At 48.4% G+C, this 26,864-nt stretch overlaps 2 protein-coding genes across 4 annotated transcripts in view; one reads left to right on the forward strand and one right to left on the reverse strand.

Annotated features, from left to right (window-relative positions):
* LOC144162744 (dihydropyrimidinase-related protein 2-like) overlaps positions 1–25,665 on the reverse strand; it is a 90,231-nt gene extending 64,566 nt beyond the window's left edge. The window contains exons 1-3 of one of the 3 annotated variants that reach the window (XM_077693383.1): positions 25,539–25,665; positions 23,981–24,096; positions 23,063–23,133 (exon numbers count right to left, since the gene is read on the reverse strand). In XM_077693383.1, the coding sequence (XP_077549509.1) occupies positions 23,063–23,133; positions 23,981–24,032 (123 nt within the window). In that variant the 5' untranslated portion in view covers positions 24,033–24,096; positions 25,539–25,665. Of the gene's footprint in view, positions 1–11,392; positions 11,754–23,062; positions 23,134–23,980; positions 24,108–25,538 lie in introns of those variants that run through there. The other 2 variants (XM_077693382.1, XM_077693385.1) reach the window with 2 other exon arrangements.
* Mrps21 (mitochondrial ribosomal protein S21) lies at positions 24,679–25,577 on the forward strand. Its single transcript, XM_077693386.1, has 2 exons — positions 24,679–25,113; positions 25,297–25,577. The coding sequence occupies exons 1-2, from the start codon at positions 25,034–25,036 to the stop codon at positions 25,478–25,480; spliced, it is 264 nt and encodes an 87-aa protein (XP_077549512.1). The 5' UTR covers positions 24,679–25,033; the 3' UTR covers positions 25,481–25,577.
* Positions 25,666–26,864: the final 1,199 nt, after the last annotated feature.

Genomic DNA, 26,864 nt, shown 5'->3' on the forward strand with positions numbered 1-26,864 from the left:
GTCGTAACCGTCGTCTCGTGTAGTCAGGGTACTAAAACACCGAAAAACTCGTTCACACCTCACGCTAGAACATAACGCCTACTAAAAAAAAACACCGGGACACTTGTTTACGCCTCGCGCTGGAGCGCTTCATAACGGGTATAATAATAAGAAAAAAAACACCGGGACACTCGTTTACGTTTCGTGATAGAACGCTTCGTGCTTAAAGACACGAGACTTTTACAGCAAAGCTGTATACCTCTACCCCCCAACGGCTTCATCTCCGTGGGCAAAAACGTCAAGGCGCAAAGTATACACTGCATGCTTGGCCCCTTTTCACGTTAGTGGAGATGGGCCGGGATTTTTTGAGCCCGAACAAGCTATCGAAATCTCGTCATTCATCATTCTACAAAGTTTCCGGCGATTTTTCAAGCTTAGGGAAAGCCCGCGTGTGCATGACGAGGCCCGAGCTTAGATCCTAGTGGAAATTTGTTTACTATATTTGGTTAACTGTCTTCGTAGCGGGCAATCAGACGGAGCATCTAGTCGCTATACAACACGTCACGGATTGAAAGGCAAACAAGTAGGGTTAAGCAGTGTGCGTACTTCAGCTTCCAGCGTGTTCAGTTCATGTCACACGGCCGAAATAATAGCTCGTATTCTTACATCAGAGACACCATCGCCTTTCGCCACAAGATTGGTATGCTGGAATTTTCGGTGCCGCGTTTCGGTTCGCGAGCATGTGCATTGCAATGCTCTGCCAGCAGTGATTGCTCAGCGCTGCTGTTTCTCTAGCATGCCAGTTCGATTTCAGAACATAGTAGCCGCATCTCGATGGGTACACACGCGTGTATACCTAGTAATATATGTGGAGAGCTCCATGTTGTTCGAATTATTCCCTTCCCCGCTGCGGCATCCCTTGTAAGCGTGTCTTTGTAATGTTATACCCCAAATATAAAGTGTTGATGCAGTGCATGAAACGCAGATCAAGTTAAAGTACATTGACTATCAGACCTAGCAAAACAAGTTTTTAAAACAACGCGTAAAACTAACATCAAGAAGCGCGTGGAACTAAACTCAGAACATACCTTTTAATGCTTTTTTCTACAGTTCGCTTCAGAAAAAATGGCCGCGTATCTGCTCTTTTCGTTGCAAATGTCTACGAAAGACGATAGTCGACTAACGCCCCTGGCAATAGTAAATGCCTCCCTTCTCTTTCCGCTCCCCACACATGCTGCTCCTCTCCCGTCTCGTTCCTCCCAAGATAACACGCTAGAGGGTTGCTCAAGTCAGTTTAAATTTACCGCGTTTCACTTCTCCAAGTCGGGTGCCTTGACGCCAGCGCTGCCGTACGACAGAGACGCGCGCGAATTGAGGTACCCTACTACAACGTTTATAAAACCATGTTGCCCTACTCCACGAGTGTTCCAAGAGGAACGTGGGAGCTATCTAGTGGAACCTTTCGTTGCTGTTGCCGTTTGGTTTTTCATAATTCCTCCAGGAGGTAGCGCGGGCAATAGCAGGCGACGATTTTCTGCTGGTGATGTCGTATTTCATTTTCTGTCGCAAAAACCAAGCAAACATGAATTTTGTAATATAAACACTGCAAATGTATTGATTTTCTGTCTTATGCCTGTGTAATGTCTTGTCCTTGTTCAACAATGTTGACAAGAATGAACATATAAACCTAACTTAGACGTTTAGATTTGGCTGTGAGTATATAAGACTATTGCGCAGCTTCTGTTTCACGTTGGCCGGGTGGCTGAATCGAGTCGCAGACAGACCTACAGACAGACCAAAATTTCTGCGTTTAAGTGGCCCAAGAAAGACTATCTTCTTTAATAATTCTCTTTTCTAGAGTTCACTTCACAAATAACGGCCAGGCCCACAGCATCGAGACCGGGCCCGGCCCGGGCCCGCCGATAAAAGCTTCGGGCCGGGCCCGGGCTTTCGTGTCAGCTCGGGCCCGTGCAGTACTCTGAGATATCAAAGAAAAAAATACTCGTCAGCGCCGACCCTCCAGCCACTTCCCGGCGCTTTCTCTATGACGTCACAGAATCTTGTTTGTGCAATTGGCATCCACCAACCTAAGCCCCCGCCAAGGAACATGACTGAGTGATCGTAGTAGGGCCTCTAGTTCCGTTTGATCGCGTAACTTGAATGCTAATAGACAGTTAACGCACTGGTCATGACTGTGTTTCGAATTCTAGCCCATAATACGTCACTAGTGCCCCAAAACGTCACTGTAGCGCGAAATTTTGAAGTTTTCCAATAATGGACCGTTTCATCGACAACTTCTGGACTTAATTTATACACGAAACCAACTTGTTCGTGTACGTTCATGGTGAACAACAGCGCAGAAAGGCAAAGACAGAGATAGGATAAGCACAAACACGGCGCTGTTTATCAATCTCTGTCTCCGTCTTTTCTGCGCTGTTTTTCACCACCCAACTTGCCCAGTTCGCAGCACTCGTATTTGTTCGTACACCTGTGAACTCGTGTACCGTTACGCCACAGGGCAAACTTCCTAAATTAAAAAAAAACCGTCTTTCGTAGCTAGAATGGAGTTCAGTGAGTTACCGAAAAGCGGTTCTTCCAAACTCAACAACGATGTATTTTGTCTTCATGGCTTCCTTAAAACGGAGCGCGTGATCCCTAAACCCCCTGGGCCCGTGAAAAGAGGGAGGAAGGGGGCAATATGGCTGCAACAGAGGAATGATCATGCACGTTATTATCATCGTCGTCATCAACGACACGGGCCTGATTGCGCCCGCTGCAGGATGAGGGCCTTCCGTATGTTCGTCCAGTTATTACTGTTTGTATGCGATGCCCTATTGTTGGCTATGAACGGTGCCAGGTTCACATTACAAAGACGTTTTTACAGCCCAGGTGTTGTAGGCTAACTTCCCTGTCCTCTCTTTTCTTTTTCAGGTGCGAAGGACGAGCGAAGTCGCTCGTTGTCTCAGCTTCGGGGTTGGTGTCTTTCTCGCGCTGTATGCATACCCCCCTCCCTTTGGGCACCTGTTCGCCTCCAGCGCGTGATATTTTGATAAAAGATAGCGTATATTGCCCAGCAATCCGTGTGCGTTTACAAGTGAAGCCGACTTTAAGAAAATCGGTGTGTGCTTGGTCTTTGTAAGCTGGCTTTCTCACATTGCGTGTTGCACAGTGAAGCCCACTCCACAAACTAAACTAAACTAAACAGTGAACTAAATACGAACGTTGGCTGGTCACGCTTCATTTAAATGATACTTATTCTTTTACAACGAAAGTGAAATTGTGAGAGCCGCGCACACTATCGGATATAACGAAGAGATATTTGACTAGTTGGCTGAGAAGCTATTTGGAGAAGCTTCCAGCGTCCGAAACTGCAGAAGTAGAAAATGACCCTTTGTTAGTGGACACTGCGGAAAACTTCATCCGGCTCAGTGCTGTGAATGTAGGCACCAGACAAAGATCGCATCCTTCCTCGGAAAAATGGGATCGCAGGACTGTTTTGTCAAATGAACTTTGTTCCGTTGTAATTTCTCGTTTAATGTTCTGGTTCATTGAGCTTGAAATGCCTCAAGGAGAAAGATGAGGGTTACCTTGTTTATTGTAGGTTCGAAGATTAATAAAAGAACGCGCTTTTGTTTCAAGGATTTTTGCGGGAGCCAGATTACCGATCGGTTTGTACCGATTTCTAGCTTTACTGTTACAACGAATATCGGATATAACGAACTAAATTACTGTCCCGATACTACTTTGTTATAACGCGGTTTGACTGTCTATAGGTAAGGTAAAGGGAATAGTTCGTCTAGTGGAGAATGGAGTACCGATGTAGGAATTTTCAGCTCCTTCACGTACGTACGTACGTACGCATGTGCGCCTGCGTGCGTGCGTTTGTACGTGCGTGCGCGCGTATGTACGTGTTCGTATAACTGTCCGTATTTTTGCTCAAACGAATCCCTACGGAAAAGGCATTAGTAGGGGTCTTTTCTCTAACTGTTGCATAACACATGGTACAGGGTTCCTCAATCAGTTCAGTTTTACGACTGTCCCTCCATTTGATGAAAGAACGTGCCTAGAAATATAAATCCTCCGCTACGGGTATAGCCCCGATTGCGACCAAAGAGCAAGGAAACGCGTGCTAGCAGCAAATTCGGCTGCAGTTACATTTCAAAGTGGTAAATGCGCTGCAATATCAGTTTACCGATCGAAAAGCATCGATCGAACCTACGCCATAGGTTCGGCTGAGTTACCGGCGTTGACTGCAAATAAGCGAATCTAAGCGGTCTCCGACTTTCAAATGAACTACTTAGCAATGCAGGGGTCACTAAGAACATCTAGGCATAATTAGCGTGCATTACTCCAGCATTCAAACAGTATTGCACAAGACGCGTACAGGAAGCACGATATGGCTTACAGCCTAAATGGGTGTGACCGGTCTACGGCTTGCAAATTAACCACTTTTTAATGCACGGGTCTCCGAAGGCACTATCCCAGCAGTTGGAAGAATTGCTTTGCGGAAAACTCGTACACGGGCACTCGATATTGCTTAAACCTGCAGAGGGTTTTTCAAGCGGCCATGAAGACAAAATACGAGCTTAATTGGTTTATTAAAAAGACGGCATTGTACCAACAACAGTGATACCAATTTTGTCGCGAACTTCAAACAAACAATTAGATACTAAAAAAAACAGATGAGGCAGTGACGACTCGGCTATTTTCCGACGACGTCACTGTATGACGTCACAATGCCATCCAAAGCCTCCGCCTCGAAGCTGTCTGTGTGATGGTAGTATATGCTCTAGTTCCTGTTAGCATCACTTGAATGCTAGCATGCCGTTAACACACGGATAACTGTTTTCAGTCTTCTGACGTTACTGCTGCAGCGAGAAATTTGAAAGATTTTAATGTTTTATTCCGGGATTCACGAAGATTTCACTTGCGTCATATCCGTCACAGAAATGACGCCAGTACAACGAAGCAAGCGGCCTGTAAAGGGTGCACCCCTGCACACAGCGTCTCCTTGCGGAGAAGCAACCTTTAGTATCAAAGAGTACGTTATACTTCGGGTTGTTCGTTTTCGGGTTTTATATTTTAACACGAAAGTGTTTCATGCCGGGATACACTAAGATTCCACTGACGTCATATCCGCCACGGAAATGACGCCAGTACACCTTTGCCGAAGCCACCCAGGACGTCGCTTGCCAAGCACACCCACAAGACAGCCGCCGACCCGCAAATCATGGTCGGCTGCAGATTTCGCTGCACATTTCACTTCCGTGTTTTACCGATTCCATATGACAGAGCAATCAACCACAGTTTTTTTCTATTATTTCCCGCGTTTTTTTTTTCGTTATAAACATCTTTCGTGGCTGGAATGGAGTTGATCGCGTTATGGAACTCTAGTTCTTTCACATTGAATTGCAAGGCTGCATTTTGCCTCCGTGGTCCCTTTCAGAGAGAACTGCACCGGGTGGAGCACGGCTATTTGGAACTACGCCAGGAAGGCGATAAAATAAGTCGCATACGATGAAATCATACAAAAAAGTTTCGCCGACTCTTGACGGGAGCTCCGGGAACAGGATTCTATATGTGGACTCGTCGCAGGCCGCGCGTGGATCCGTCGGCCACCACGTGTGAAAACATCTTTAACACGTCGGGAAGGGGAATAAAACACGACGTCTTGCCTTTGAGAGCCGCCCCAAGCTGCAGGTACGTAACGAGCGCGAATGCCACGCACGACGAGTTCGACTCCGTGGGCTTCGTGCCGCAGTGTATGAAAGGACAGGGGCATTGTTCCAATACTTGAAACAGTGGCAAGGAAAGGAAGGGGACAAGCAAGAACCGGAACCTAGCCCGGCAGGATACAATTCTCCATCTAGCCGGAAACGTGACGCAATACAAACAAGAAATAGACGAGCATGAGAGACAGAATGTGCGGTCTTGTGAAGACTACAATCCCAGCCGGAAATGAGGACGGCAGGCAGATATTCGTGAATTTAATCGTCAGGGCAGCAAGCCCTGTAGACCATGGTAAAGTCCCTTCATCTGATCAAGGGACGCCGATCAAGGGACTTTAGACACTGGTAGCGACCCGAGTTCGAGGTTGGAGGGTATACGGTGTACTGACATTATGTAGCACGAATAAGAATCAAGTAATTTCGGGGTTAGTGCATTTCTATGAGCGCATACCGAATTTGATGACAGGTAGTTTTCTACCACACACCCCCACCTACACCCACACACACAGGGACCCACACACAGTAAGAGACAGACATATCGTGAGGTGAGATCGCCCTCTCGATTCGCGCCCAAGTTGACCCATATATACATCGTTCTCAGTGCACAATGAGAGTGCAAATGGAGTGGGTACAGCCCATCTTTATAGCTGCTACGCACCGCAAAGCCCTCGTTCCGCGCAAGCCCACTTTCGGCAGTCTTGCACGAAACCATCTCCGCCGCGGCCCGTGGGAGAAGAGTTTGTTGTTAAGATAACGCACCGCAAACGCAACCCCGAAAAAACAGGGCACCGTCACAGCCGGGGTTCTTGCGCGCTTCCGCGCTGGCAGGCTGGCGGGCACAGGTGGAGAGCGAGTGGAGGGGAAGGCGCGGCCGCGTTTATTCCTGGCGAAAAGCCTCGCCGAACGGTATTTAACCGTGGGCGAACGAACGAAGATGAGCAGAAGAGCTTGGGGGATCTCTCTGGGTGGAGCTACATGTGCTGCGCGCAGCGCTTAGCCCGATGCTCTGCGCGGCAGTGCTTAGACAGCCCCTTCTTCACACGTACGGCGCCTTTCTTTTTTTTTTTTTTTTTCAAGTTGGAGCAAGGCGAGGGCTCTTGACACACTGACATGCCCCGCAGCGGGAGACGACGACGACGGGGAGTAGTGCACACACGCGCGTCAACAACAGTCCCGCGCGTCGTTCCTCCGAACAAGTGACGGAGACGACCGCGATGACGGACGGACGGGCCGAGGACGAAAGCGGAGAGGGGGGGAAGAGGAAGGAGGGAGGGCTAGGATGAGACAGAATGAGGACGGGTGGAGATCAGATTGGATTAGATTAGATTAGATTAGATTAGATTAGATTAGAGTGGATCAGATTAGATTAACTCATATTAGATTGATGATGATGATGATGGTTGGTGTTTTATGGCGCAAGGCCAACGAGGGCAAAGAGCGCCAAAGAAGAAGTTATTGAGTTTTCATCACACCGTAAGTACTAAAACATGTAACTAAAAGTAAAGATGATGCAAAACAAAAGACAATGGAGATGGCTGGTGTATAGGGCCAGGGTGATTACACATGATATGACAAGAGCTGCAGGAAGTTTACCTCAGCTAAAAACTTAAAAACACGTTGACTAGAAAACATTGGTTCATCGGCTAAAAAATATGATGGGTGCAAAGGAATGTGTCGTCTGTATAATTCAGGGAAATGTTTGTGTCGTGTTGTGTCAAGAGCTCTGCATGTGATTAGTATGTGGACTACGGATAGGCCCTTTCCACACCTGCTACACGTGGGTCCCGAAGTTCCAGTGAGCAGGTGGGAGTGCGTCGCATGTGTGTGGCCTATCCGCAGCCTAGCCAGGGCAACTTCAGTGTATCTGTTGTGTGAGTCAGTTATGTAGCGTCCCAGTTGTGGTTTTATTACGTGTAGTTTGTTGTCTGTCTGTTGACTCCAATGTAGTTGCCATGTGTTACGAAGCTGTCGTCTGATGTGTGTCTTTAGGTCGGTGTAAGGGACTGTTGTTATGTCAACTGTGGTCATGAGAGCAGCAGCACTCATATTAGATTGGATTGGACTGGATGGATAGATAGCGGAAAGAGAGAGGGGAGGGGGATATGGTATGCAGGAAAAACGGGTTGGTTCACCAGTGATTATAGTGTCAGCCAAACAACGGTTATACCGGCGATAAACATTGATTGATTGTGGGGTTTAACGCACCGACGCTTCACAGGCGATGACGCGCGCCGTAGTGGAGGGCTCCGGATTAATTTTCATTACCTGGGGATCTTTAACTAACGTGCGCCGAAATCTCCTACACACGGGCGTTTTTTGCTTTTCGCCTCCAACAGAAAAGCGGCCGCCGCGGCCGGGAATCGAACCCGCGTCCTCGTGCTCAACCGCGCAACGCCTTAGCCACTTAGCCACCGCGGCGGGTTAGAACGATAAACAGGCAGGTTGAATTACGGAATTTGTGTTCAGAAAGGTAATCGACGTGCGGAAAGGCAGGAGGAAGAAAACGGGGATACGTCGGGACGAATCTCAGCTCTTCGACGAGTGACCATACAAGTGTGAGCGGCAAAGGGACGACGACGACTACACTGCCTCGATCGTGCCCAAAGCACAGCAGCCGCACAACAGGCCGACGACCACATGCTCGGGCCGGATGGACCAGGAGCCGGAAACTCTAGAGAACGTATACGTATGGCTCTGTAGCATCACCGCAGCATCTTGGTGGCCGGATGCCCAGGGCTATCGGCCAGAACAACGACAGACATGGTTCTTCCGCTGAGACCCGCTGCCCTCCACTCGCAGGCCTCTCAGGCCACGTTTATTTATTGCAGCAACGTTGGGCCGCCGACTTGTAAACAAGGCTGCCGTGGGAAGCCGAGGCGTACTCTGATTTTATGCGAAGAAACTATAGCCCTGGGTAACTGACTCAACTCCATTCCGGCCCCGTAAAACGTTTTCATACACACACGCAAAGATAAGAAATAGTGACAAAGTTTCAAATTTAACGCGGATGTGGGCTGCAGACCTCTACATCTGCCTCAAGAGACTTATAGCGCAGTGTATTTTAGGGGCATCAGAAGGCGTGAATGGCTGGGCGAACGCCAATGTGGTCGCGTGGAAAGCTCGTAGGTTGTCGTAGGTGGTCGTGGAAAGCGCGTAGCAGGGCCGCAACCACAAATGAAGGGGCTAAATATTGTCGCGAAGCGGAGGTCTGTTGATGTTTTCTGGTTGTTTTTAGTTCTGTGCTCGCAGCCAAGGCCCTTGCTTCCAAGTGCTTTGTGTGAGAACAGTTCGGACGCGGCTAGGCCCTGGCCCCCTTTTTTTCTGAGAAACGGCTCCGGCGCGTGTGTTTGCCCGTCGGCCGACCAGGAGATGCCGGCTATTGAGGGGAGCGAGCCATCGTCTCGGCTTGTGTTACCGCGCCGCAGTGGCGTTCCATTCTCCCCGTGGCGTGTGCGCTGGTCGCGTTCGGGCTCCGTGTCCTCAGTGTTCTTCAGACGACCTTCCTTTTTTTTTCCTGTTTACTTTAGTGCGTTTTATCTAAACTACTTTCTTTACACCCATGGTTCTCTAAGCGCGCGTTTTCGGGTTCGGCCTGTGTCTGTGTTTGATTTTTCCTTTTCACTTTGGCGGGAACATGGCTGATTGGAGCTAAGAAGCGTCTCGCCGATTGGCTGCAGAGAGCCTTGTTCCATTAGGTCCGCACGCTCCAGGATGCACTGTTTCCCCCAATACGTCCCCCACCGGACCGCTTGAAGCGAATACAGTCTAGTCCACTTATAACAATATCCAAGTGCCAAGGAAATACCATCGTTATAACCGATAATTGTTATAAGCGGGTTGCGAAATAAAAAGACATAAAAAGGCGGAGCAGAGCTCAAAATATTTTAATTTTATTTGCATGCCATTTGGCAATGTCGTACTACTACTAAATTGAGGAAAAGAAGCCACAGTCGGTCAGCTTTGTTTGCCGCATGTGAAGCCAGCGGAAACCTTTTCCAAGAGCATATATAGGTGCTTCACCTAGCTGAGGTAAATGTCCTTGGCGGAAACAAATTGCCCGAGGGACTGTGCCACGCATTGGGCCTCCTGCGAAACTACCTGAGTAGGCTGCGCAACCGCGCCATTAGAGTCATCACTGTTGCATTTTTGGTGCGCAATGTCACCAGATTCAATCGTTATATCCGATATCGTGGCACTGGAGCATTGTAATAAGCCGTTTATTGTACCATAGAAAGAATACAAAAGTTGATGGTGCCATAGCTGTTCATCGTTATATCCGATATATTGTTATAAACGGTATCGTTATAAGTGGACTCGACTGTATACCGCGGCTCCGCTGGCTATTGGGGGAGGGGGGGCGAGCGGCAGCTGCACCAGGGGAGCCACTTGCTGCCGGTCGTCGGGGCCAGACGCCGGGAGCCCTTCGCCCGCCAACTATGTTTCGTTGAGCACTCTTGATTGCCTGTTTTCTCCTATTTCTATGTATCAGTTGTAACGTTTTGCCTCTAAGTTTTAAATCGAAGTGTCAATAATTAAACAGGTTAACCTTTTAAACCTCAAAACCTTCGAGTGCTTTATCGCCGGACTCATCCTACAACAGTAGCGGTGCTGGACCAAATTACGCCGTTACAATATGGTGTGTAAAGCTCGTAGCAGGGCCGCAACCACAAATGAAGGGGCTAATTATGGTGGTTGTATTTTACCTTTACAATCCCCTAAGTTATGGAGTAAAGCGGAAAGATCCCGAAGGAAAACGACATGCGACACCCACACGTCATAGCAGTCATAGGATGCTGGGGTGCCGGCTCAGTAAACGCGAGTTCTTGCGCAGTGCGAATCGTGCCGGGTTTTCGGGTGATATGGCTGCTCTGCACAGACAATTGAAGATATATGCTAAGGACAGCTTCCAAATATTGTTGCCATTTGTATACGCTACCGAAATTTTCGATGTACCCGGAACCGGAAGTGGGACGGGTGCCATTACAAAAACAATTTAGTGCTATTGGTGATGAATTTGTTCACTCGAATAAGACGTCACTGATCTGAAGCTCAAGCAACAACCCCAATCTGAGTTTGCGAAATTTGCGAAACTTCCGAAATACTCCGAACCCGCGCCGAAACGGAGGAGGAGTAGGAGGAGGAGGAGGAGGAGGAGGGTGCAAAGAGCTCACTGAAAAAGACCGGCGGAGGCTGATCGAAAATTCCTTTAAAATAAACAACTCAAAAACAATATCGAAATAAAATTCGAAAAACAACTTCAAAATAAACAAATTATTTGAAATTTTACGTTATGATTCTCAGATTCCTTATCCTTCTAAAAAGTCATTTGTGCGGATGTTTGTGGAGACCAGCATTTTCGAGGTTCCTTTGAGGTCTTATGTTGTGATACGGTTACGCAAGGGTACGTTAGATGGTGTGTACTACAACGGTGTCATCCGAATGACGTAATTATCGCAGGATTAATGCCAGGTCCGGAAAATCTCTTTCGGAAGGAGTGCGCAGTAGCGCGCGACGCGACCCCGAGACGCAATTAAACTTGGAGACTTTCTAGATCGCTTGGGCTTGACTGCCATATCCTGATCTTGTGCCTCGCGCTCTTTCGTTACAGCCCTCCCGATGCCTGTTCAGCTGATCTCCGCCGCTCTAAATTAGAACGCCACCTCACTGCGCGACAACCTCCTCACCTTGATTGCGCAGAACGACATCGCCGGCTCCGATCTTCACAGGTCGTCTCCGAAGGAAAAGACGCCCCGAATCCCGTGAAACAAACGGTCGCACGCTCAACTGCTCCAGACGCGCTTCTTCAATCTCCTAATCGGCTTCCGCGGCGCACACACAGACGCGCACACCCGTATCGAAGACGATTCTCAGTCAGCTTCGATCACGGCAACACACAGACGACTTCAATTCTTGGAGAGTCCGTCGCTTTTCGACGCCACTGCGCAGATATTCCGTGGGGGCATCCGAAAAGGAGAGTAATGCGCACGCGTTTTATTACAGCACCGTCCGAGTCGCCGCTGGTGTCGGACGCCAAACGAACTCCGCGCTAAAAGAAACCCGAGAGAGAGGGGGAGACCCTCGAAAGGAGAGACGTTGGATCGCTGCCGCGCTGCGCCTAGGTCGGTCGGGTGGGTGGCAGTGGCTTCGAGGGGCCGTGTCCTCTTCCCTCTCTCTCACCCACCTCTCTATGGGTTTCTGGCCCAAACACCACCGAGATGCGAAGGCCTTAGCAGCTAGACCACCAATCAGATTACGCTTCACTGGTTCACAGATTTGGACAAGCACCAGGGAACGCTACCTTGTTTCCCAAGCTTCATGTCTAAGTCAATTGCATTATGCGGGGTGAGGCGATTAGCGTAACCTGCGCGGCCTTCTCGTCGTGGGGGTGTTGTTCTGGCACGAGCGATGCAGGTTGGAGCTCTGCTGTGCTTCCGCGCTTCCCGCTCCCTCCCCATCCGCTCTGCTGACCGACCTGTGCGGCACAGCTGCAGCCGGGACGTCAGCCGCTACAACTACACCGAAAACCCCTTCCGCGCAGGCTTACCCGCAACGCTCCTGTATTGCTTCCGTTGCTCCATCCCTCCATCCATCGCTCCTCAACTGTCCTCTTTCACCTCTTCCTCCTCCTCCGTTTCTGCCTCTTACGTCTTTGAGCTGGTCATGCGCTTGTTCTTCCGTTTGCTCGTCCATCGTCGAGCCGGCCCCGTATATTTACCGTCGGTGCCGTCTGCGTTTGCGGATGGGCGTGCGCCAAATGCGGAATCCGGGCCGCCGGCCCACTCTTCGAGAGCCGTTCTTGACACCTATTCGCTGGCGGCGTTGCGTGATGTTGGAGAGAGCTTACTACCGAGGGAGGGCCACTGGTGAAAACGTGGATGTGACGGCGGTCCTTAATTAAATCGAAAGCTTTCTTAGTGGGATCGTTGGCGTTCTGTCAGAAAACAAACGCATTTCCCGTTAGACCGGTTGGTCGACCAAAAAGGTCTGATGAGATATCTGGACGCAAGGCGCGTGCGCGAAATCGCGCTGCCATTCTGCCAAAACGGCTACTTGAAAATCGCGAAAAGGGAACGGTTCAAGATAAGACAGTACACACACGTCGATTAGGAAGAAGGAGCACAATGGCATACCTTCTTTTCATAAACCCCGTATCAGTACGCATTTAGATCGTTTGTGGATGCGTTTACTTAGTGCGTGAAAAATCGTCGCGTATGGGTTCGTTTTTCGTTTGCGATTCGGGTCAGATTTGCAGGTTTGACGAACGATTCGACGCACTTTCAGCAAGGGTTGGACGCACTTTTAGCTTACGCGCGCTCCTCTCAACTTTCTTCGGGAAAGGATGGTACTACATTTTCGGAGTGCTTCTTCGTGCTATACAGCTAACCATTCGAAGATGTCAACACCCTTTACGGCGCGCAAGTGAGAGTTCCCGCTGTGAATGTAAGTACCTTTTCTGCAACCCCCCTCCCCCCCCCCAAAAAAAAAAAAAATAATAAATAGAATGTGCGCATGAAAGGAGGCATATACGATTCCCCAAAGGCTCAACGTTGCTATTTGTAACGCTTGCATGTGTAAGTCTTCTTGGCTCACAGGGAGCAACAATTTTTTTTCGGCCAATTCAGTAGCAGCAGTGTACAGCTGCTACTACGCGAAGGGCGTGAGACAGGAAGAAGACACAATCTCTGCAATGTTATTCACAGCATGTTTACAAGAGGCATTCAGAACATTGGATTGGGAACAGGTGGTCGTAAGGGTTAATGGAGCATACCTCAGTAAGCTCAGATTTGCTGATGATGTTGCCTTGCTAAGCAACTCCAGGGACGAATTGCAAAGCATGCTTTCTGCATTGGACAAGCACAGTAGAAGCGTGGGCCTGAAAATTAATAGTTAATAAAACTAAAGTAATGCTTAATGAACTCGGGAGAGCACAGCGGTTTGAGATAGGTGGCGAGGCATGGCCACGTTGTGACCCCGCATCCCAACCACGAGACAGAGGTAATTAGAGGGATAAGAATAGGTTCGAGTGCATTCGGCAGGCAGTCTCAGATAATGAATGGCAGCCTACCATTGTCCCTGAATAAGAATGTGTATGGCAGCTGCATCTTACCGGTACTCACCTACGGGGCACAAACTTGGAGGCTCACTAAGAGGGTTCAACTTAAACTGAGGACGACTCAACGAGCGATGGAACGGAAGATGATGGGTGTAACATTAAAGGGACACTGAAGTGATATGTAAACATTGCGGGATTACTAGCGCAAATTGTAGTCCGGAGTCCCCAGGCCATGTTTCGACCACTCTAGGCGCGTTTACGCGATTTTATTTAGTAAAAAAACTAATTCGAAAACGCTGTCCTCCTCTCTTTACGCTCGCCCATTTTCTGTGGCGTTTTCGTGTGACGTCAGGAGGGGATGAGCTGGCAATTGGCTGCGCCACGGCTGCGCTACTGCACGGCTCCCCGGCCGGCAGAGTCAGTCGGCCCTGCGTTTCGTCCGCCGGCCGCCGGCGGGTCGTCGCAATCAAGGAGGTTAAAAAAAATTGCTTGGTCGCAATTCGTTCGCTTAGTTGAAACGAAGCCAGAACACGTTTGTGAATGGAAGAATGTGCCTTCTTTACTTGGTTTGTTTGTACACTGTATCTAGCTCCAAGTCAAGGTCGCTTCACACAAGCGCTGCACATATGCGACGCTTCGCTGACTGGTACGCCAGTAGGAAAATATAAGGCCTCTTGAAGGCGGGAGAAGAGTCAGCGAAGTCAATATAGGTACTAAGCAAATAAAATCAACTGATATATTTACCGTACAGCGTAAAACTAGGGCGCGGGAAGCACTTTTTTGCGCTGGGCGAACAAGCACAGCGGTCAGCAGCACGACTACGCATCTGCGAACGCTTTTCCGTCTACGAAATGCAATTGCTAGACGTGAGCTACTGTGGAAACTCGGGCGACGCTTACTGCACGATCGCAGTACAACAAATAGTCACCTAAGCGGCTTGAAATGCCAAAATTAAATAAAAGTGTAAACCGGTTATACAATATATACCCTATATTAGCAAGACATCCGCGTCCCGCTCCCTGGCCTAGCGGTCTGGGGCGCTGGGATTTCTCCGCATATGTTTTGCGAGTCACGAGTTCGAATCCCCGCGGGTACGTGCTTTTTTTTTTGTAAGTTAACTTTTTTGTTTTCCGCCGATGTTTTCTATATTGAGTTCACCTTTTTTTGGGCCGCAACGTTCATGGCTACACGAACTAGTTCACAAAACGCGCGCAGGCTGGCACTGGCGCGCAGGCTGGCACTGCCTGCAAGCGCCGACTGCTTGCAGGCAGTGGGCACAGGCCAGAATGAACAGACCCTTGGCCTGGTGCGAACACGCTTTTTACGATACAGGCATGAGGGAGGCAAGCTCCAAATATGGGGGAAAAGCGCATGACATTTGGGCGTCTGCGGGTACGCGGAGGGCGTTCATGCACTGCGTAGGTCTCGGCTAGTGAATGCTACGACTACAAGTCGTCCTGGGAGGCTTATCTTGTGCATTTTACAGCGGACAACATGGCAGAAGCGCGGTACGATGATTACTGAGATATTGAGAATGCCCATCCAACAAAGCCATTGGTTATGTTTTACAGAACCGAAACCGAAACCGAAACTTGTGTGATTGCTAACCTTGGGCATCGTCCAATCACGGCGCCCCTCCTCTCAACGTCACAGCCTTAGTTGGTGCGGCCGCCGCAAACCGCGCATGGTAGTTTTTCTTCTTTCGCGCTTTGTAAAATAATTACCGATTTTTCAACCGGATAAACGACGAAAAGTGTGCCAATTTGAGCCAGTCTACGCAGTGCAAGCAAAAACGGGAGCTTGACAAATTCACTTCAGTGTCCCTTTAAGGGACAAGAAGACAGCTGAGTGGGTCAGGGAACAAACGCATGTTAAGGACATATCAGTAGACGTTAAGAAGAAATGGGCGTGGGCGGGGCATGTAATACAGAGGCAAGATAACGGCCGGGTGGTCGGTTAAGGGTAACAGAGTGGATCCCCAGAGAAGGCAAGCGTGGCAGGGAGTGGCAGAAAGTTAGGTGGGCAGATGAGATCAAGAAGTTTGCGGGAATAAATTGGTCGCAGTTAGCACAGGACCGGCATAATTGGAGATCTGTGGGAGAGGCCTTTGCCCTGCAGCGGGCGTAGATAGGCTGCTGCTGCTTCTGATGGTGATGATGACTGCTGCTGCATAAGACGAGTTTAAAAGCATGTAAGAAAACTACGTGTACAGTCTTGGTCTGAGGTTCCCGGACCAAGCCAAATGTTTTCATGCCGCAAATAATTCTAATAAGAAAAGCTTAGCTATGGAAATCAGACGAAATGTTTATAGCCTAAAGTTCAATCATATGGTTCAATTATATCCGGCCCGGGGACTTTTGACGAAGACTGTACATAAGCGCGCTTTATATGCGCCCTATACGAGCAAACTTCCTCGACACGCACAACATGTCTGGAACACCACTAAACATTTTTTCTCTTGTACCGGCCGCATTTCGTTTTGCTGCGAGCATTTTAAAGGACTGACGAGCCCTTCTTGCTTTCCGTCGTACAAAACACGGGGCTAGAACGTCACCCCACACGGTAAATATGATGCACTGCTAAACGGGCATTAAAAGGACCCTGCAACACTTTTTCAGATAAAAAAAAAATATCCTAAACGCTTGCAAAACGTAGTCAACAAACACACGGTAGTTATTACAAGGGGTCACAAAGTACCTTAGCTAAAAATTAGTGCTCTATATGCCTATCAGATAACTTAGAAATTTGCTCATCAAAAGATTTTTCTCTTCCCCAGTCCTGGCGTTCTTTGAGCGCTCGAATTACGTCATTACAGTGGTGTATCGGCCATTGGCCGGCTTTCAGTTGCAGCAACAAACGCATTCAATAGCCACTTCAAAATTGGCCGCGTATCTGGTCCTTTCGTCGCAAATGTCGACAAAAGACGATAGTTTTTGTCGACTTTGCAAAGTAAATACCTCCCTTCTCTTTCCCGCTCACCTCTAATGTTGTTCCTCTTGCGTCGCGCTCCTCCCAAGGCAAACACGCCAGAGGTTTGCTCAAGTCAATTTAAATTTACCGCGTTTCACTGCTCCAGGACGGGTGCCTCGATGGCAGCGCTGCCGTACGGCGGAGACGCGCGTGAATCGAGGCGCCATACTTCAACGTTTATGGAACCGCGTTGCCCTGCGTTGTCCTGCTGAGTTGGAACGTGCGTTCCAAGTGGAACCTATCTTGTTGAACTTTTTGTAACTGTTGCCGCTTGGGTTCTTAAAATGCAGCCAGAAGCTATAAAGGCGTGGGCGACAGCAGGCTGCAGAGTGAATTTTTTTTTTTTCTGCAGTGGATGTAGTATTTCATTTCGCAAAAATCAAGCAGCGCTGAGTTTTTTTTGTATAAAGGAACACTGTAAATATCCCTTGCGTATTAATTTTCTGCCTTATATTTGCGTAATGTCTTGTCCTTGTTCAACAATGTTGACAAGTATGAACATATAAACCGGACTTAGACGTTTAGATTTGGCTGTTGGCTGTGAGTATATAAGACTTGCGCAGACTTCATTTCAGTTTGGCCGGGCCTGTGTCGAAAGCCAGAAACAATTGAGCACGTGTTCTTGGACTGTTGGGGAGCGGTGTTCTTTTGGGACATCCTCCAGCGAACACTCAAAAAAGATTTGCCTGTGGATGCTTACGGTATTAGGTTTTTGAATGTTGAAAATGAGGACGGTGTGCAGCTTGACACAATTATGATTTTTATACTACATAGCATCTGGAGAAACAGGATGGCGGTACGCTGCTCCGACCCAGATGTCAGACCGGTCCGACAGTACTTTAAAGAGTCAATAGGTTTTTTTGTGCAGATACAGAAACTTCAGCCCTCTAAACCAGAGTTGCTACCCACAATTGAAGCATTCTTGGTAATGAAAAAATATTGAAATCACCCCGCCTGCCCAAGAAGGGCTGCAGTTCTAGTGTTTGCATTGAGTATTGAGTGTACACATCATCAGTTACGTGTGTTTTGTTTTGTTATCCTGTCAAAGAAGGCAATAAAGAAAAAAAAGGTGGCTGAATCAAGTCAAAGACAGGCAGACAGACAGAGAAACAGACGTACAGACAGACCAAAGTTTCTAGGTTTAAGTTGCTCTGCCATAAAGGCAAAGCAGAAACGGAAAGCGCTTAGTTCTGCTGTGAGGAACAAATCACGCATGCACCACTCCGGGTTGGCAATAACTGCAGCTTTCGCAGTGCTTCCAGACGCGAAGGAAGAAGTGAAAGCGTTCATCGACAGTGTGGCAGAGTCCGTTTCAGTAACGATAAAGACGCGCCCTTTTTAACGCGGCAAAGACATTTCACGAAAGACGCACAAAATTCTCATTACTCATATATACTGTGTACTAGTAAATGGAGTGGTGACTTCCGGACGAAGCTGAATTCACGGTGAAACCAAACTTAAACGCCACGCCCTTCGCCCCTTTCTCAATGCAAAGCATGCATTCAAAGTTGATTGTCATTGTTTTCTTTTTGTAAAAATAGATGCTACGGCCGAAAATAGGGTAGAAGGTTGCACACGGCAACCTTTCTTGATTATGCGGTTTAACGCGCCGACGCAACGAAGGCGATGAAGCGCCCCGTGGTGAGGGCTCCGAATTAATTTCGACCACCTGGGGATCTTTAGCGTGCGCCGAAACCTCGAACGCACGGGCGTTTTCGCTTTTCGCCTCCATCAGAAAAGCGGCCGCCGCCGCGGCCGGGAATCGAACCGGCGTCCTTGGGAACTCGGCAACCTGACCATTCCCTATACATCCTACAGATGTAGAGAAAAGCTAAAAGCAGGAAAAAAAAGAACGCCTTACACTGAACCAACCTATGAGTGGCAAACAAATTTTGTGGCACAGAAATGCATAAATTCGAGAGCACGATAAATAGCGCGTCAGTCCGGGCAGACAACATCGTGAAGAGTAGCAGTCATCAAAGACGTAGAAAAAACAAACAAACAAACGGCTTGAAACGGTATGGTGGTTTAGATCTGTACATGTAACAAATGGTAAAGAAAAAATTAAGTTTAGCCAAGACATCATTTTCTTTCCGATGAGAAAAAAAGTTGTACCGCAAAGATGCAGTACACGAGTTAATATTCTGAGAGTCCTGTTTCTTTAATTGTGGTTGGTCGTGAATCTTAACACGTGGGAAATATAGCCCGCTATAAAATTAGTCGTGTATAATTGGGTAGCCAGAGACGGGTCTAAAGAAGGGGAAGGCCAATAACACGACGGAGGGAAGAAACGAGGAAATTCGGAGGCGAAGAATGAACTCGAACAGCGCAGGACAGGAGCGGTTCGAGGTCAGCGGGAAAGGCCTTCGTCGTGCAGTGGACCTGAGTTACATTATTATTATTGTGATGATTATGATGATGATGATGATGATTGGAGCCGTTTTTCTATTTTTATGTCCTTACAAACAACTGGACAAAATAAAGCTCTCTCTCTCTCTCTCTCTCTCTATGTGCTTGAGGGAGCCGGTGCAGGTGAGAGGAATTGCGCGTTTGCAATTCCGAATGTGGGAACGCAAGGTTGACCGCTGCGATGTCATCCGCAACAATGGTCAGGTTTTACGGACAGTCCGTAAAATGGGAATGTCTGTGTAACAGAGTGGAAAGATGGAGATTGGAATCGCTGTTTTCGATTCAGTTTCGGTCTCCTGTGCCGGTTCCGACGTGCCTATACCATAAGGCTTTGTCTTCGCGCGGACGCCAACGGACAACGGACATAGCCCCGAGCAAAAGATGCTTTGCATCTAAAACAACGCAGAAAATATTGAGAAACTTTCAAATATCGCGCCATGGTGACGTAATATGGGCAGGAGTGACGTGCTATGGACCAGCACTAGAAACATTTTTATCAGTGTATCAACTGCGCGTTAGCATTCAAGTGATACGATCGGCCTGAACTAGAGGCCCCACTACGATCTCCCAGTCATTTTTGGCGGTGGCTAAAATCGGCGGCGGCCAATCGCACAAACAAGATTCCATGACGACATAGAAGAATTGCCGGAAAGTGGCCAGGGAGTCGCCACTGTCGGATGTGTTTTCTTTAATATCGCTGTTATTTGTTTGAAGTTGGCGATAAAATTGGTATTGTTATCCGGACAAAAACAGCCTGTTTACTTGTACTAGGGGCAAAGCCCCTTAGGGTCTCGGGCCGGCGGCGTCTTATGTCGTCGTCGTAACCGCCGTCTCATGTAGTCTCGGTACTAAAACACCGTGACACTCGTTTGCGCTTCGCGCTGAAACGTAACACGTACTAAAAAACACCGGGACACTCGCTTACGCCCCAAAGACACGAGACTTTTACAGCCAAGCTGTATACTTCCACCGCCCAACGGTTTCATCTCCGTGGGCAGAAACGCCAGGGAGCCAAGAACTCACTTATACACTGCATGCTTCACCCCTCCCCAGGTTTAACATAAGTACTGACACGAAATTTTCCTGTTACGTTTTTTTCGCTGCTATGCGTCCCTAGCAGCCCACTAATAACAGAATGACAGATTAGACGGTCGAGCGCAGCGTAAACATTCATTTACGGCGTCGTTTATTCGTGCCAGTTTCGGTTTAGACTGAAAAACGCCGAGCGGCCGCCATAACAGGCTGTATCACATGACGTCACCATTCTTGCCGCATCGCTGCCTCTCTGGAAGCGCTCGCTCGCGAGCGCACGCGCGCGCCCAGACCGGCCGAGGTCTTCGCCGTCCCCACTAAAGCCCTCCATCACGGACAGGTCCGCGGACGGGAGCAGTATGGAGGGGCTTTAGTCCCCACAGGCCCGGGCAGCACGACGTCAGTCCCAAAACCATGACGTGTACACACGCCCGAGCAGCGCGCGCCAACCACAGCCAGCGCGTCGGCTTTGTCACGGGAGCCCCGACGTCGGCAGTTTGGGGCAAGTAGCACATGATGTCATGTCGGCCCGCTCTGGGCTTTCTCGTGCGGGCCAAGATTAAAATGGATTTTAAATATGTTTCGCTGAACTGTTGCTGTTGAAACTTGCTGGGAGATATCTCCTGATAAAAAGGAAGCGTTTCACATGGTTATCACAGCTTTGAAATTTCGTGTCAGTACTCCTCTAAGCCTGGTGCGCAGCAGACCAGAAATGGCGGAGAATCCGGCGACGCCGTTCAGTCGCCATTTCTGTGCGAACGAAACTCGCCAACCGTTCGTTCGCGGAAATAGAGCGACCGTAGAACGTGTGCCTTACCGGCTTAGCTTTCTCGTGCCGTGCGCCGCTTTTTAAAACTTCTTGCGCGGGCACACGGAAACGAATCTGTTTATTCACGCACGCCCCGGCTTCGTGACTGGCGACACGCATGTGCTTTCACCTTTGGTCACGCCAGGGGGAGAGGGGCGGCAGGTGACGTCACGCAAAGCGGCGGAGGCACAATGGGCCATATACGCACTCCGCCTTGTAAAGACGCGGAGAGTGTGCGCGTGACACGAATCGGTTTAAAAATACTTCGGGTTTGCCAAAAAGGAAAAAGAAAAGAAAATTGCAGAAACACCGAAGTGCGTAAGTATAAGCTCCGCTTTACATCGATCCCTCTTATTGTTGGCTTCACCACTGCACTCAAATGCATTGCTGCAATGCATTGCTTTTTGGGCGCAACACAAGCAGTCCGATATGAAAGTATCAAAGACCTAAGGCGTTTATTAAATGCTCCATGTTCCTCACCCCAGCGTCATTACTACACACAATGGTTTGATATAAAAAATCCCCTTTTCAGGAACAATATAAGTAGTCTGATATGAAAATATCATGATTCTCAAGGGCCCCTTTTTAAATATCCCCAAACGACCCCACGCATTCCCGTGGAGCGCTATATACACGGAGCTCCTTTAAAGTCGGCTTCACTTCTGTACACAAAAGCAATGTTGGTTCGACATTTCTTCAGGAACACTACAAGCAGTCTTGCACGAAAGTACGAATGCACTAGCTCCTTCTATTAGCACCACTATATCATCCTATGCTAACACATTTAAAACTTCGTTACAAGCGCGACGTCGTAGGTTCCGTTTTGTATCGCTGTGGCAGCAGCTGTGTGCCAGACATACACAAACACATACGCGCCCAACAAACAAAATTTCCGTAACTTCCTTTACAATCTGTGTTTCAACTGCTATTTAAAAAAAATCGCTTTGTTTTTCACGGATGGTTGTCCTACGCCAGGTGTTCCAATACCTTCTGCCTTGCTTTCCGTAGTTTCGCATTTGGATGTAAAACTGAAAATAAATTTGATGATAGCGAACGGTGGTCTAGAAATGCTTGCCATTTCATCGCACATAACATCAAACTGGACACGAGACAGTGACGTCATCCTGCTCTCCGCTGACGTCACTCCACCTTTAGGGGGGATCGCAACCCCTGTTCTGGGCATGATGTAATTGGCCAATCCCCCTGAGTAGGGATGTACAGCTTGATGAGCGGATTTTTGGTTTACTGTAACGTCTATAAGCCACAAAAGACCCCGGCGAGAGCCGTACTGACAGCTGTTTTTTTTTTTTACTAAAACGCTTGTGCGTACGATGCAGAGTACGTGGTCTAACCGCGTCGCCCGCGAAGCAGCAAGAAAGCCTGCTTGAAGTGCCAATATTGGCTGTAGTTACTACTCGCATGCGAATACTGTACTGCACCGGGTCCTGAATGGAACCCTTGTCACGCCTGTTGATTGCGCATGTAGTTAGTATACAGCTCCTCTTGTTTGCGGAGGATCGACAGACTTCAGTCAATAAAAGCACGGTTGCGCAATGAAGGGTACACGGGCTACAGGAACTGCATTGTAGAGAGAACGGACAATTTGATTCATTCATTTCACGTGTTCAAACGACCCTGCTGTCAAACTATATTCTGCATAAAAATTGTGATGTATTGAGTAGCAAACAAAGTTCTCAATCGGAATAGTGATGTCAAAGCACTCTTTTAGTTCTAGTTCCTTGCATTTTTTTAATGAACTTCGAACGCGAAGGACGAATAAATTTCCCCGTTATAAGAAGCGGCGGCCGTCGTGTGCCATTAAACGAAACCGCTGCCCGTTCACAGTAAGCAGACGCAACACGCGCAACGAATTCTCCGCGCTCGCTTATGGCTGTAACACAAAGCGAGAAACGGGAAATCCGCCTCGGACTCGCCCCCTCGTGAGTCGGGGCGAAATACCGTGACCGACATCGTGAACCTCCGTAGACCGAACACGAAAGCGGCACTCGCGTAGCGCCTCGTATCGTGACGTCACGTCTTCAATCGCGCACGTGCAGAGCAGACGATATTCAACGAACGTACCCCCGATGGTCCCGGAAACGGATTCGCCTCCACAAGGTTGGATTCGGTCCGGGTGAAAACCTCGCGCGGACCTGGCGGAATAAAAAGGAGAAGCATGAAATACGGAATGCGTGTCAAGACCTTTGCCCCAATCCCCATCACTAAATGACTAGAGTACTGGGCAGACGATATTTGTTTATAACGGTAACACGCCACCTATATCCGGCTATCCATTCACATTTTTGAGAACGCGGACGCCGGAACTTTAAAACCACGAAAAAGAGAACAGACAATATCCTACCGCGCTGCAGCGTGACTTTTGTTGGCAATTGCTGTTTAAATTAGGCGGTCTGCGTTTTTAACCAGAGGTGACAACGTGACTTCGTTTAAAAACTCGCGCCACCGCTGCCTTGAATTTGCGAAAAAAAAAAAAAAAAACTCAGCTATAGCAACATGCACTGCCATTACAAAAATTATCAATTTACAGAAACCGTAAAAATACTAACAACTTCTAAGAGTTTGGAATTCGTTTTTTTTAAGCATGCTGATTAAAATATGCCTGTAAATAGGCTTCCACGCATTCATAAACGATCAATACTCATCTGGTAGGCTAGGTTAATTGTGTAAATTCTCTCAGGCGAAATTTAGCTAGAATTCATGGCTGGCTTTGGTTAACCTACGTTAAAAAATGTTTGTGCTATTTATATTGTGACATTTACTAAAAAAGCCCTAACGCACACACATACATTTTCAAGAATATAAACTCAGTAGACTACCAGCTCAACATCTGGCTCATATATCACGTGGAATAGAGAGAGAGAGAGAGAGAGAGAGAGAGAGGGAGAGAGAAGAAAGAAAGAAAGAAAGAAAGAAAGAAAGAAAGAAAGAAAGAAAGAAAGGAAGGAAGGAAGAAAGATGTACAGTAGCATTGCAATGCACCTGCAGAGTCCAAGGACCACCGTCGGCGCTGTTTATCGTCGTCACGCAACATTCGTGCAGGCGTTGTCTTCTGGTTGTTCTTGTCCGGGACCCTCGTGAAGATGGGCGACCGCCAGCTGAGAGACATCACGAATGAAAAAAACAAAAAACAAAACAGTCACGGGTTACTGTAAAGTTCAACGGCAGTGCTGGCACGCGAGTGTAAATAGGCCACACTAAGGGCGGGATATCGCCACGCGACTTCACCGTCTACCTGTTAGCACACTGCAAATAAAGCGACAAAACGCGCACCGAACACAGCGAGCCCTCGTGACGGCTCTAGCTCCGCCACGATGCGAGGCTGCTAGGCGGTGAAGGCGAACTCACACTCTTTCCCTCGCGCATGCGTATTCATCAGGCGCCGGGCCGGGAAAGGATCAATACGATGGTTCCAGGCTGACCAGACGCGCCCTTCCCCGCATCCTCCGCACTTATGTTTGATTCGTCAAGGACAAAAAGCAGCGGATTCTCTGTTGTGTAACGTTAATGTGTACGCACTCGGCGACCCGATCATGATTGACAGCTGGCTCGTCGTTCACTAACCTACCGTCTTCCGTGTGGGGCCAGCGGTGGGACGTTCGCTTTGCCGAGGCCGGGCCGCTATTGTTTTAGCGCCAGAGAATTCGATTGACGCGCCTGTTCCGAAAGCAACTAGGTCAGCTGTTTCCGAGCACACGCTACTAAGGTTTCGTATACGGCGTACGAGAGGAGGTCAATGAGCCATTAGATTCATAATCTGACGCCACATTGCCTGTGATTATGGTCACGGCAAGCATATAGCGCAGATGTCCGTATAAAGTCTACCGAAAGTATGCGTCTTCTGTCGTCTGCTAGGCTCCGAAACAAAATGCTCGTTCCGCACGCCGCTGGCGCACTGACATCGGCATCGTCACAAAAAAAGATGGCTGCGTTCTTTACGCGCTGCGCGTGGTTGTTGCCGGAGTGGTAAAAATACCTCGTAATAACACTACCAAAATACTGCTACAAATCACAGCTGTTGAAAAAACACCAAGTATGCGCCACAAACTGTTCATCGCCCGCACAGTTCTCGTGCAAAACAACCAAGTTGAGGAAGCCCTGCGTGTCTTGAATCGGTAAGCGTCGACCGCGTTGACTTTCGCACCCAGATATCCACGCCGTTTTCGTCTTAACGCTAAAGCATAGCGTCCTGCAGGCGGATATGGCTAAAGTGTGTGGTAAATAATGACGGTGTGTACCTTTTTAAGTTTAAGCTCGCGTTATAATCTGATCAGGCAACCGTTTCCTTTCGAACTCAGGATCCTGGGAATGGAGGGCATCTTCGACCGCTACAGGCTGACGAGGTACTACGAGAAGCCGACGAAGACGCGCCGGCGAATCAACTACGAAATCTGCAAAGCCATCTACGACGAAGACATGGCCCGGCGGATCCAGTTCACCCTGCGCAAGAACAGGCTAGACCCGTGGCTGGGAAATGACTGAACTGTTCGGAAGCGCGCTAAAAACCTGCTGTGTATGTTGGCTGGAAAGCTGTTCTTACCTGTGCGCTGAAGTTGTAGATATAAATGATCCCTGTTGATTTGGGCTGCGTCGATCTTTCGAACGGCCAGGGAAGCTGACGATGACGTGTGCAAGCTCGTCCTTCAGCTTCTTCGGATCACGTGCTCGCGAGCGCGTGCTTCAGGTTCTCCGCAAACACCTCGGCCGCGTGCAATTTGGCGTTTTAGTTCAATTCGTTATCTCGCTCACCTAGCCTTAGTAATCAAGAGACTGACAAGACTGGGGACCAATTTAGATTGTTAAAGACGTGACATCGTTTACTGCTGTTTGTTTCTGCGAGTGTTTTAGCTGATATTTTAAAGAGCTCTATTCGAACGCATAGTTTTATGACTCATGACAGTGGTCACTACTTCCTAACTTATAATGCTTCAAGTACGAGAGTATAGAAGGGGGGTAGGTGATACTACAAGATGCAATAGCAGCCGTACTGTGCGCGTGCTTGCGTACTTTGGCCAAAGGACAACGAAAACCAAACTTTTCTTGTTCCCCGAGTAGTCTGCTTGGCCTATCCTCTTTCATGTGCACATGCCATTTTCATCGAGGGCATCGCTATCTACTAGAGGTGAGTATAGCAAAGAAAGCCCCACTTAATCTCCAGGACCTTTGGCCAATTCCCCTGGTGGCCAAGAGACAGCACCATCAGCGCCAAGTACATGCTTGTAAGCCTGATTCTGCTTACAAAGACTCGAAGCTTGAGCACCTATGATATGCATGGAAGTGAAGCGTAAGCCAGTCACGAGCTTGCGAAGTCACCCTCACTAGCTTTCGCTGCCGCATGCCAAATTTAGATTAATATTTGCTTTGCTCTCATCTGGCCCCGTCGCCGCTATGCGCATTCTGCAACAAACGAAAAATGATCGGCCATTTCTCTTCTTTTCCTGCCAACGGTTCTACTCTATAAGACGAAGGTAATTAGAAGACACATGTAACTGGCTAAACCTCCCACTGTCTCCTACGCTGATTTTGTCATTCGGGGCAAAAGAACTGGAATCTGCCACGGGGATCTTTGCCGTGCGTTACACTCATTCATCCTAGAATCAGGCCATCTGCCATGTTAGAATATCATCTGCCCTTGTGGATTCCCGTCAAGCCTATGCTTGCCTAGCGCACTGCTTCATCTGTACCACATTCTCTGTTTGTGAGTCTCACTTCATAATTTTCATTCAATGATCTTTTTTTCCCCTTTTTTTTCTTTCTTTCTATAATCTCCTTTCTTTTATTTCTCTAGACATCTACTGCTAATCAATCTAACATTTAAATATTTTTCTTTTCCTACAAAAACTACATTTCTTTCTATAAGGTGTTC

This window comes from Haemaphysalis longicornis, unplaced genomic scaffold, assembly GCF_048455015.1.
Source record: "Haemaphysalis longicornis isolate Haplotype H1 unplaced genomic scaffold, Haemaphysalis longicornis Haplotype H1 scaffold_12, whole genome shotgun sequence".
In the NCBI taxonomy this organism is placed as follows: domain Eukaryota; kingdom Metazoa; phylum Arthropoda; class Arachnida; order Ixodida; family Ixodidae; genus Haemaphysalis; species Haemaphysalis longicornis.

Coding starts and splice junctions, on each gene's coding strand:
- Mrps21 (XM_077693386.1), top strand. CDS start 25,034: ATGCGCCACAAACTGTTCATCGCCCGCACAGTTCTCGTGCAAAACAAC. Junction 25,114..25,296: donor GCCCTGCGTGTCTTGAATCG/GTAAGCGTCGAC, acceptor TTTCGAACTCAG/GATCCTGGGAATGGAGGGCA.